This window comes from Eurytemora carolleeae, unplaced genomic scaffold (genome assembly GCF_000591075.1).
Source record: "Eurytemora carolleeae unplaced genomic scaffold, Eaff_2.0 scaffold2616, whole genome shotgun sequence".
NCBI lineage: Eukaryota > Metazoa > Arthropoda > Copepoda > Calanoida > Temoridae > Eurytemora > Eurytemora carolleeae.
Genome location: NW_019398500.1, coordinates 1 through 10,508, shown reverse-complemented (window position 1 = coordinate 10,508; position 10,508 = coordinate 1). Strand labels below are relative to the sequence as shown.

The 10,508-nt window shown below is 30.6% G+C and overlaps 2 protein-coding genes across 2 annotated transcripts; both read right to left on the bottom strand.

Annotated features, from left to right (window-relative positions):
* Positions 1-855: 855 nt before the first annotated feature.
* Positions 856-6,020, bottom strand: LOC111717439 (uncharacterized). The gene is made up of 8 exons (XM_023492942.1): positions 5,936-6,020; positions 5,027-5,690; positions 4,695-4,768; positions 3,328-3,391; positions 2,901-2,972; positions 1,453-1,574; positions 1,062-1,110; positions 856-900 (listed from the first exon to the last, which is right to left on the bottom strand). The coding sequence occupies exons 1-6, from the start codon at positions 5,965-5,967 to the stop codon at positions 1,464-1,466; spliced, it is 1,017 nt and encodes a 338-aa protein (XP_023348710.1). The 5' UTR covers positions 5,968-6,020; the 3' UTR covers positions 856-900; positions 1,062-1,110; positions 1,453-1,463.
* On the bottom strand, positions 5,963-10,500 carry LOC111717440 (uncharacterized). Its single transcript, XM_023492943.1, has 7 exons — positions 10,450-10,500; positions 10,090-10,224; positions 8,752-8,835; positions 7,690-7,817; positions 6,934-6,980; positions 6,478-6,616; positions 5,963-6,050 (listed from the first exon to the last, which is right to left on the bottom strand). The coding sequence occupies exons 3-7, from the start codon at positions 8,777-8,779 to the stop codon at positions 5,991-5,993; spliced, it is 402 nt and encodes a 133-aa protein (XP_023348711.1). The 5' UTR covers positions 8,780-8,835; positions 10,090-10,224; positions 10,450-10,500; the 3' UTR covers positions 5,963-5,990.
* Positions 10,501-10,508: the final 8 nt, after the last annotated feature.

Here is a 10,508-nt window from a genome sequence, read left to right as displayed (position 1 = left end):
AATTTTTATACTATGAGAGTTTGGTGTTGTCTGGGTTTTTATATTGATCTACCAGGGGTTGTAATCTAGCAGCACATTCATTCATCCACGCTTCATTCATACTGAAAAGGAGGTTGACAAGATTCCCGATGCCGGCCTAAGGGGTTTTTAGGCCGGAGAATAATAGAGTGCAGGAAATATTCTGATATATTGGAATGAAGCCCGGTTGCCATACTGATAGGAAACATCACACTCATTGCTACCTAACATCTCTAGACCCGGATCGGATACCCCCAGCTGGCAACCATAGACTCTCCCTACTCTTCCACCATTCCTCTTTTTATCATCATTCACTTGGATCAATTTACTTAAAGCTTCTTTCTAGTTGAGTAAAAAGCACGAACCCTTTAGCTCTGAGAATTGTTGACAGCCATCCCTCTGTCCTCCTACTTCCGTCAGGTGGTCGTAACTGCTTAACCATATGTCGGCTTCAGATGTTTTTTAAACCACAGGCTTGTGTGGAGTACGGCAATCGAACCCTTAAAAACCAGTCTGGACACCAATCCAATTACTGGCTGTAGTGTGCTTAACTTCAGTGATCTAACAAGAACTGAGCTGGGAACTTCAGAATATTGGATATCAGGATTAATGCTTGATCCACTCTTTTTCTTAATCTCCAGAATAAATATTCCTTGTTCTCCTCATGAATTTAATCTCCAGATTAATTAACATATCAGGATTAAGGATATCACATTCTAAAGTTTTCAGCTCTGGTGTCATGCACTCTCCAACCCACCCCACATAACACCATTTCCACTCATAACCCAACATTCAGGATAAATGTTAAAATACAAGTTAAAAATATTTGTTTACATACCTCAACTCTTAACAGATTCATTGTGTCTGTTGACAGCTGTGTCACTGAAAAATTGGCTATTACATTTAACTCTTAAAATCTGGACAAAAGTGAGGAAATATAAAAATTGCATGTAATTAAAAGTATTTCTAAAATTTATGAGGGTGTGGGGCCTGTATTTTGATTTTGTGTCTATTTACTGTGAATATGTCTTTAGTTTTATTACCTAAATCCACATTAAGACTTTCTGGCACTTCGGTGATTGGAATTTCATCCTATTAAACAATAAGCATTATAATTCACAATAAACATGTAACTGTAAACTTCCTTTACATGTCGCAGAAAATTTTTTAAATTGACTATTGTTCCCCAAACTTTGCCTCTTATAAATACTACGTCATTGTCATAAGGTATATCTAAAATCTTTATGTAATTAGTCATTGTCATAAGGTCTATATAAAATCTTCATGTAATAAAGTTTTATTCTTTGATTTAATATTTAATATAATGACTAAGAAAAATAAAAGGCTTAAAACTTTGTTACAAAAAAAATAACACGTTTTTCCTTATAACCTTACAAAATTTTTTTTGACTATTTTCAATCTTTAAAATTCAACCTGTAAATGAGCTATTTCTGTATGGACGGGTGATGGGGGTTTAGCCACCTCCAATTGCAGCACTGTGGCACAAGGCAGAGACACATTATATACCATATCAATCTCCTCTGAATCACTTTCTCCTATAAAATTAACTAAAAAGAATGGTGGAAATGTCCTATTTAATTTAAGTGTGAGGGTGGCTTGCTTTCATTTCTGGTTTAAATCTTTCAAATTTTTGGCTGCACGCCTAATTATTGATCAAAATTCCTAAAATAAAATAAAATTGAATTTTAATGACCTGTATTGACCTTAACAAATTGAAAATATTTTAACTATGGCTTTATGCATATCAAAAAGAAAAATCAAAAAGAAAAATAGGAACCCAAGGAATCCAGCAGCAGGAACGAATCAAGTGTCTAACCATCTAATAACCTCTAACGACCTCTAATGACCTAAAATGACCTACAAAATAAAAATATTTTTAACTATGGATTTATGCTGATCAAATGAAAGCTAGGAACCCAGGGAATACAATAGTAGCAAAAATCCAGTCATTAACCTTCTAATGACCTCTAATGAACTCTAATGACCTAAAATGGCAGTACAAAATAAAAAATGTTTAAACTATGGCTTTATGCGTATCAAACAAAAGCTAGGAACCCAGGGAATACAGAAGCAGCCAAGAATCTAGTGTTTAACCAATAACACTGGATTCGTTGCTGCTACTGTATTCCTGGGTTCCTACCTTTTCTTTGTCATGCATAAAGCATTATTTAAATCTTTTCTAGTTGTTGAGGTTCTTAAAATTCAATTTGANNNNGCCCCCCCCCCCCCCATATCAAATAGGCCAGACATAGGGCGAATTTTTACATTGGCTTAAAAATTAAAAGGGTTAGATATTTCTTAATTTTAAATCATCATATTAGTAATGAACAAAAACATTACACATTAACATATTCCATTAATTGAATTAGAATATCAAAATAAAAACACTTTTTAATGACTTAGTTATATATATTTAAGGGCTCACCAGTGTCATTTTTAACAAAAAATGTAAATAAGCTAGATGGCTCAAAATCCTAAAATACATTTATTCATTTTCATTGATAATGATAGACTAGGCAGTAATGATGGTTTTGGAAAATAAAGTGATCTTATCTTACTATCCACTTTTAAACTTTTAAATCTATTTATTTTTTGTTTATAAGTACTGTCAACATTATTTTAAATGACCATCCATTTTAAGAAATTTGTCTTGGCTTTCTTTTAAGTTAAATCTCTTTCAAAGTTTTGTAAATAATATCCAGCTGGAAATTATCAAATTTGTTTTGTTAAAAGTCAATTCCAAAAGTATGCACCACCAACAACAAAGAAAATTCACTTAAACAGTTTTCTGAAAAGAACAAAAATGACTTTAATAAAAGTCTATTTTATGAAGGTAAGTTTTCAAATGTAATCGTTCTTACTTTAGTTATCAGTTTAAAGATAAATGCCTGGTGTACTTCTTTAATCTTCGAATTCTCAGTTCTCTCTCTATCCTAAAGATTACAACTTGAGATGTATGTCTTCCAAGTAAACTATATTTCGCTGCGATTGCACTTCCATACAACATTTTGTAATCTTATCAAATGTTAAAAAAACCTTAAATCTCTTGCAAACCGTATTTTTTGTATTAATGTTGTAATAGAAGATTTCAGAAGACATTTTCCTCACATTAATCTATTAAGCATGGGTCGAAGAAATTCAGAAACATTGTGGCAAGTCCTGAATGTTGTCAATATTACCGTACATATGAAGAATTTAGTTCTGATTTAAACAATCTATGCTATTGTAGTATATGAAATGTCCATCTATGAAATTTCTTTTTTGTAAATGTCTTAACAAGTTACTTACTTTATTAGTTTTTACTGCGCATTTCAACAAATGTCTCCTCAAACTGTCCTCATATACTTTCATCCTAACAATATGTATTCAGATAATTCATTATGCCGTACAATGTCTAAAAATAAATCAATATCATATTGTGAACATTTTGTTAACACTTTATAAAAGCTAGACTAGGGAGGAGACCCCTAGACGCCATGAGCCTCTGCTATGCAGACATCGAGCCTCCCAGATTCCCTAGGCAGACCTAGCCTCCACTATGCAGATAAAGCCTCGGCTATGCAGACTGTGCGTGCGCTATGCAGACTGTGCGTGCGCTATGCAGTAAACGTGCCTCCACCATACAGCACAGTTTTTTTAAATCTTGGTTTTTATCAGTGATGAAAACTTTTAACAGTTTCTTTTTGACGTAGTGGCATGGAATTTTACTTAAGATTAGAGTTGTTCATTGATTGTCATGATTACAATCATACAATATATGGACTCAAAGTGATTTACAAGATTTATATTAAAACATTGTTTTTTTTTTATTAATCTTTGATTTAAACAATACCCTTTTTAAAAATGTTAAGATTTAAATAATAAATACCAAGATTTTAGATTTAATTTGAACTTTAGAAAAAGGTATCGCTAAATCAAAGATTATAACAGATGAAATGATATTCAATTCAAATTTTTTTTCTAAATATTTTCCGTTTCTTGTAAAATAAAAAATGTTCAAAGTTTTAGATCCCACTTTATTAGTCATAATTAGGTACTATTTATGATAATTAATAAATACTTCTCATCTTTGAGAAGCCTCTTATGCCACTATGTCTAAAAAATTCCAAAAAATCTTATATTTAAACTTAAAACACAAGTTTAAAAACCATCCTGTATTACACAGGCACATTTTGATGTTGTTGCGCATGCTCATTTATGCAAAGCGGAGGCTTGGTCTGCCCAGCAACTCTGGGAGGCTAGTGTCTGTATAGCGGAGGCTCATGGCGTCCGAGGGTTCCCTCCCTCGCTAAACATTAATTACATGAAGAACAGAAAATAAAAAAATAAAATAAGCATCTAAATTCATATTAAGCATAAATCTAACTTTAGTTTTATGTTTTGATGCAATAAAATGGTTTAATTTTTCTCCTTCCCCCATCCCCTTTTTGTAAAGAAATCTTCAATGTACACATTAGGCTGTTTCAAAAAAAAAGTTGAATAAGGGTTTACCAACTCTTTTCTAAAAATTTAGGTTTGTAGATCCCCCCCCCCCCCCTCCAAAAAATAACACTTTAAAAGTCTATTTCTAATATTTAAACAAAAAACGAATCAGCCAAAAAATACACCTTTATCCTTGTTGCACCAATATCTTTGAACTATATGACAAACTAAACCTGCATGTAGGACATTCAAATCTTTCTCTAGGTATCTTTGAATGGGCCCGCTTTATGTGTCTCTTTAAACTCGCCTAAAATGAATACATTTATAATTGAACCGACTTTTAACGAAACTTAAAGTGTCCTTCCATTCAAGTGGCAAAAGGTTAATTCAATCTTGAATTTGATTTAACTTAAACAAATATTTTTACGTGAGACCTGAAAAGAAAATTGGTTTATAACCAATTCGTCTCCTTTAGTTATTCTGATTAAGGCACATTTAAATTATTGACATGATCGGTCTTCAGAAAAAGAATATACGATATTTTAAATTATACTCAAACTTGTACCTTATTAGCAAAACTAAATGAACATTCATCGCAAATTGTGTTTAGAAGTTCATGTTCTGGATCATCGGGGGTGGATATTTGCTTCACTTTATCCTTTCCAAAAAGACTATGATAACGACCAGAAATATCACAGCCTGTGGGTTCATTAGCTTCTACAGAAATATCACAGCCTGTGGGTTCATTATCTTCTACAGAAATATCACAGCCTGTGGGTTCATTATCTTCTACAGAAATATCACAGCCTGTGGGTTCATTATCTTCTACAGAAATATCACAGCCTGTGGGTTCATTATCTTCTACAGAAATATCAGGGCCTTCTACAGATCTATCACGATCTGAGGATTTATTTGCATCTTCTCCAGGAATATCAGGGTTTAGTGGTTCATTTAAATCTTCTAGATGAATATAACCGCCTGCAGTTTCTTGAGAAATTTCACAGCCTAAAGGTTCATTTAAATCTTCCACTGGAATATCACGGCCTGAGGATTCTAAAACAATATCACGACCCAAGGGTTCATTTACATCTTTATAAGTATCATCATCGCCCAAAGACTTTCCTATATCTCTTATAGTAACACTATTGTCACGACAACATTGTTCCTTTCTTTCGTGGAAGACCTTACATTGTTTACATCTTTTATATTTAGCCATTCTTTCAGTATCACTAAAAAAATATTAGGCATTCCTATAGTATCCATAAAAAGAAATTATCGCAATTTACAAAAGAGTTTAATTCTTAAATATCTTTACATTGAACCAAAACCAAAATACACAAAAATGTAAAAAGAAAATTAAACAAATATCAAACTAATTAATGTTTTAAACAATTTTATCCAACAGTTCAAAATTGTGGTTATCGATAAACAAATTGGGTGCTAATAGATTCATGAACTCAAATCAAATCAGTACTTGTTAATTGTGGATATAGATTGTAGAACCATTCATAAATAATACATCTCCTGTCTCAGAATCTGAACGTCACACCAAGATGCGAGTTTCTCTTGACCTTCTTAGCAGGAATTTTCTAAAAAAATTGTTATTATATTATTTGATGTAATCTAGTTCCATTTACACATTCATTACTTATTATTAAGTTTCTAATTTGTTAACTTACTGAAATAATTACTTTGTTTTAATCCATTTTTTATCTATTTCTCTTTTTGTCCTTTTTATGTTAGTAACAGTTTTATCATTCTTTTCTATATACTTGTAACAAAATAAAGTAGTATTCAAATAGTTCCCTAACCATTGTAAATATATGTGAAATAGTTCAGTGACTGCTCCACCAGTCACTTATATTAACCTCTAACCTTATTTCTCAAAAAATGGGTAATCAAGTGTAAAATCTAGCGTTAAATAAACCTGGTTTAAACCCTAGGTAGAGAAGACAAAAATACAGTGAGTTTTCAGTACTTAAGATACATTCGGAATGACTGTCATTTGGTACATACCTTCGCGGTCCACGCCTCCTCCTCCTCCTCTACTTCATCCTCCTCTGTATCTTCGTATCTCTGTTGCTTCCTTTGCTTCCTTTGCTTCTTCATCTTCTTCTCCTGCTTCTCTTTTGAAATTTGTTCCCGAATCTTGCTCCTATCACAAATCGATGAAATTGAATAATTAAATATTTCAGAATAAATTCACAAAACTAATTTTTGTTTAACTACTTTAACTAGATTGTGTGTAAAATAAACTTTTCATTACAGAAAAAAAGTATAGACAAAATACACAGCTTTACAAAAATGATATATTTCTAGCCAAGGATTATATCTTTTTCCTTTCTCTACTGTAAGGGTAAGAACATTACCCCACTCGCATCTAGAATAGATAAAAATAGGCCAATCGGGATTAAGTTTGAAAATAATCTGAATTAAAAGTAAAACAAATAAAAAATGATTTGTGAAGTATCCCTGTTAAAGGCCTGAACTCTACCAAAGTAGTCCGCTGTCTTGACATCCTAAAATATTGAAATAGTTAAACTAAACCAAGTTTTCTAATATAAACAATATGCATTAAAATGATAATCTAAAATAACTAAATAATATTATTATTTTGAGACACCATAGAAAAAGAAATTTAGGACATACATTTTGATGGAGAAAATGTGACAAATCAATGAAATTACAGATAGAACTAAATTAATTTCAAATAAATACATTCTAAAAACTGTATTCTCAGAAAGCATATTGTTTTTATATAACAATAATGCCAATAACAAAGAATTAAAAATAATTTAAACATTGGTAGCATCTTAATAATTATTTAAGACAAAATGACATTTAAAATACTTTCATGAAAAAAAAATAATTTTACAATAAATAATCAGAAAATAAAGGGCGATATAAAACTCTTGTTCTATAAATCTTATTAACAATCAGCTAGTTTTTAGTTGACAAAGGAATTTAAAAATTCAAGTCTACTAAGTCTTTCAAGTCTTCAAAATCTTTGAGTAGAATACATGAAGGTAGTAATGAATCATGCCAAAATACAACTTTATCCTGCACTAATCTTTTGCAATACGTTTCAAAAAGGGGATATATATTTTAAATAGTGTTCTTTTTAAAATCGCATCCACAGTTTTATCTTCAAATACTCAAGCAAATGTTTTCTCGTTATATCCGTCCCCCATACCAACCCCAAAACCCCCAAAAAATATTAAATGTTACCTTGACATTCTGCTTATAAAAAACATTTTGTTTCATGAACCGCCAGTAAAGCTCCACTTGGGTGCTTGTAGGATAATTCAACTGCGAATCTTCTCCAAATACAGCCAGTGTGAAAAACGGAAGGAGTCCTTAATTTTTATATTTAAATTTTAAAGAAAATACGAAAGATCAAACATAAATTAAAATATCTCATTATTAATTTTTTGTACTTTTTGGTCAAAATCTCACAATGTTTTTTGATGATGAAAAATCTATTGAACTGATTATATCTTTATCCCAAAGAAGTGCTTAAAGGGAGTGATGGGCTATGTATGGTAATTAAACTGAGTATGCAGTGTTGTGGACAAATTCTTAAGGATTAATTTGAGACATATAAAATGTTTGTACGATGTAACATCACTGAGTTTGATTACAAAGTCAAATTTTAAAAACAATTTTTTTTTGGAATACGTTTTCACAGTTGGTTTCTTTTGAATTATCAAATTACGACGACCAAAAATGCGAAGAAAAAAATCTTAAGTCAACTATTTTGTTGTTTGAGGCATGTGGAGAAAATATAAATTTAATGTTATCTTCGAAAATACATAAACTTGATCAATTATTAGTTTCTATAATCTCTCATTTTTCACAAAGATCTTCTGCAAATTTTCTGGAATTTTTAATGAAAAAAAAAAAAAATTTGATGAATATATAGAAATCTGCGAACAAATTCATTGAAAAAAATTCAATATTATGATGAAAAGTAAATGATTGATTCCAACATTGATTTATCAACAAACTTTTTGACGAAATATCTTACTAAACATTTTATCAATTTACAGTATTACTTTAACATTTTTTTTCGTCGCCTAATACGAAACAAGTAACTCCCTTTAATATTTAAAAAAAAGGATAACTTTAGACTGAAATTTCAGAAATTCAAGGAGGGGTAGTTATTTCATGTGAAAAGTTTATACCTTTACGTAGGATTATATCTTAGGATTAACTAATAATTCAATTTATGAAGTGAAAAATGACTGCTATTACTTAATTCCACTCTTACTTTGTAGAAAAAAATTTTACCAAGATATTCAGAGAGGAAATAGTTCATAAGTTCTTTGCATTTGTATGGGTTTTGAGACTCCTCATCATCACTCCCACATACATCTATCCCAGGTATTATATTATTCAAGATAACCATAATTAAAACCTATTTTGAATTAATGCCATTAAACACGAATATCTAATTACCCAAATAACTAAGTTTACAAACACACATGTTGTACGCATAGCAGTTAAGAACCATATCTATTTATCATTACATTTCCGTACTGTATTGTTTTCTTTACTTTAACTTAAACTTCTTAGGGTGTGGGGGGGGGCCAACTCCTTGGGAGGAGAAGAATAAACAAAACAAACACATAAATGGAGCAAGGAATAAGAAAAAATGTAAACTACAGAAAGAAAAATAAGAAAGAATAAAAGGAGAAGAATATCGAGTAGGAGAAATGAGTTTAATTAAAAAAGGATGTATTTCAAAAAAAAGAATAAGGGGGGACAGAGTAAAAAAGAAAATTAAAAAAAAAATAAAAGGACACAAATGTGGAGGGGGGGAAGAGAGAGAAGTATAACGGAATTTAAGGGAAGAAAACACTTCAACATTGAAAAAGAATAGGAGATAATGTGGGGAGAAGTAGAGAAAAATACACTTGCGTTAGAAAAAGAATGTTAGAAAAAGAAAAATGTACATGGAAGGAGGATAAAAAGGAGATAAGTGAGTAAAATAAAAATAAATATGAAAGGAAGGAAATTTAAAAGAACATGAAAGAAAGACTAAAATATTAAAGAAAACAAAGAGGAAAAAAAAACACTTGGAGATAATAGTTGAATAAATTTCAAGGAAGAAAAATCAAAGAAGGATGCCAAATATATATTTGTTTTTAACATAGAAATAAGAATATTAATAAATACACTAAAACATAAGAAAAAGAAAAAAAGAAAAGGACAAAGAAAACTTTACATTTAAAAACGAGGAGAAAAAGGGATAAAAATAAAAATAAAAATGAAGGAAATTCAACAAAGGAAAAGGAAGGAAAGAGTAAATTAAAAAAAGATAAGAAAGAGAAAAACAAAAGCACATGGAGATGATAGTTCAATAAATTTCAAGGCTGGAGAATGAAAGAAGGATACCAACAATATATTTTTAATACATATAAAGGAAAGGGTTAAAGAAGCAATCGATTAAAAAAAAATATTCTATGGTTTCTAAGTGTTAAGAGTACAATATTTGAGTGTGCCTGTGAACTTAAGTATTTGGATATCATACCGAAATAACACTTAACATTTTTATGCAAAAATTTAAAAAATATTAAAACAAAATCAACAAAGTCAATACACATGAACATCGCCTAAACTACTTGCCTACGTATTGTTCAAAGATCTTGGAGAAATAGCGAAAAGACTTCGTTTTTTTTCTTAGAGCACTGGCCCCAAACTCCTGAACTTCATAACAGTCATCTACATTCTCCAAGTTTTGCAGAGACTTTTCTACAACCCCTAAATCATTAACTTTTATTATAATTAATTCAAATGCATTTCTCATTCATGTCGAACAAATAAGTATGTATTTACTTAAAAAAAGAACCACGGTGCTACTTAAAAGAAAGTAAACATGGTAATTTATATTTCTGGTTACTCCAAAAATAAATTGTCGGAAACAAATTTTTAAAAACTTTGTCAGGAATTTCTTCCCCCACACCCAAACAAAAAAAAATTATATACCAAGATCAATTCTGCCACAGATTTCCACAAGATCCTCCTTATTCTGTTCACTCACATCT

What these genes read in the sequence shown, in the direction of transcription:
- LOC111717439 (XM_023492942.1), bottom strand. Translation starts at nt 5,967, where the DNA reads ATGGTTCTACAATCTATATCCACAATTAACAA. An exon ending in TTTGAATGTCCTACATGCAG is followed by an intron (nt 3,392 to 4,694) that starts GTTTAGTTTGTC and finishes ACATATTGTTAG; the next exon opens with GATGAAAGTATATGAGGACA. An exon ending in TCTTTAAACTGATAACTAAA is followed by an intron (nt 1,575 to 2,900) that starts GTAAGAACGATT and finishes TTAATTTTATAG; the next exon opens with GAGAAAGTGATTCAGAGGAG.
- LOC111717440 (XM_023492943.1), bottom strand. Translation starts at nt 8,779, where the DNA reads ATGAACTATTTCCTCTCTGAATATCTTG. An exon ending in TTTCCTCTCTGAATATCTTG is followed by an intron (nt 7,818 to 8,751) that starts GTAAAATTTTTT and finishes ATAAAAATTAAG; the next exon opens with GACTCCTTCCGTTTTTCACA. An exon ending in AGAGTTCAGGCCTTTAACAG is followed by an intron (nt 6,617 to 6,933) that starts GGATACTTCACA and finishes GATTTGTGATAG; the next exon opens with GAGCAAGATTCGGGAACAAA.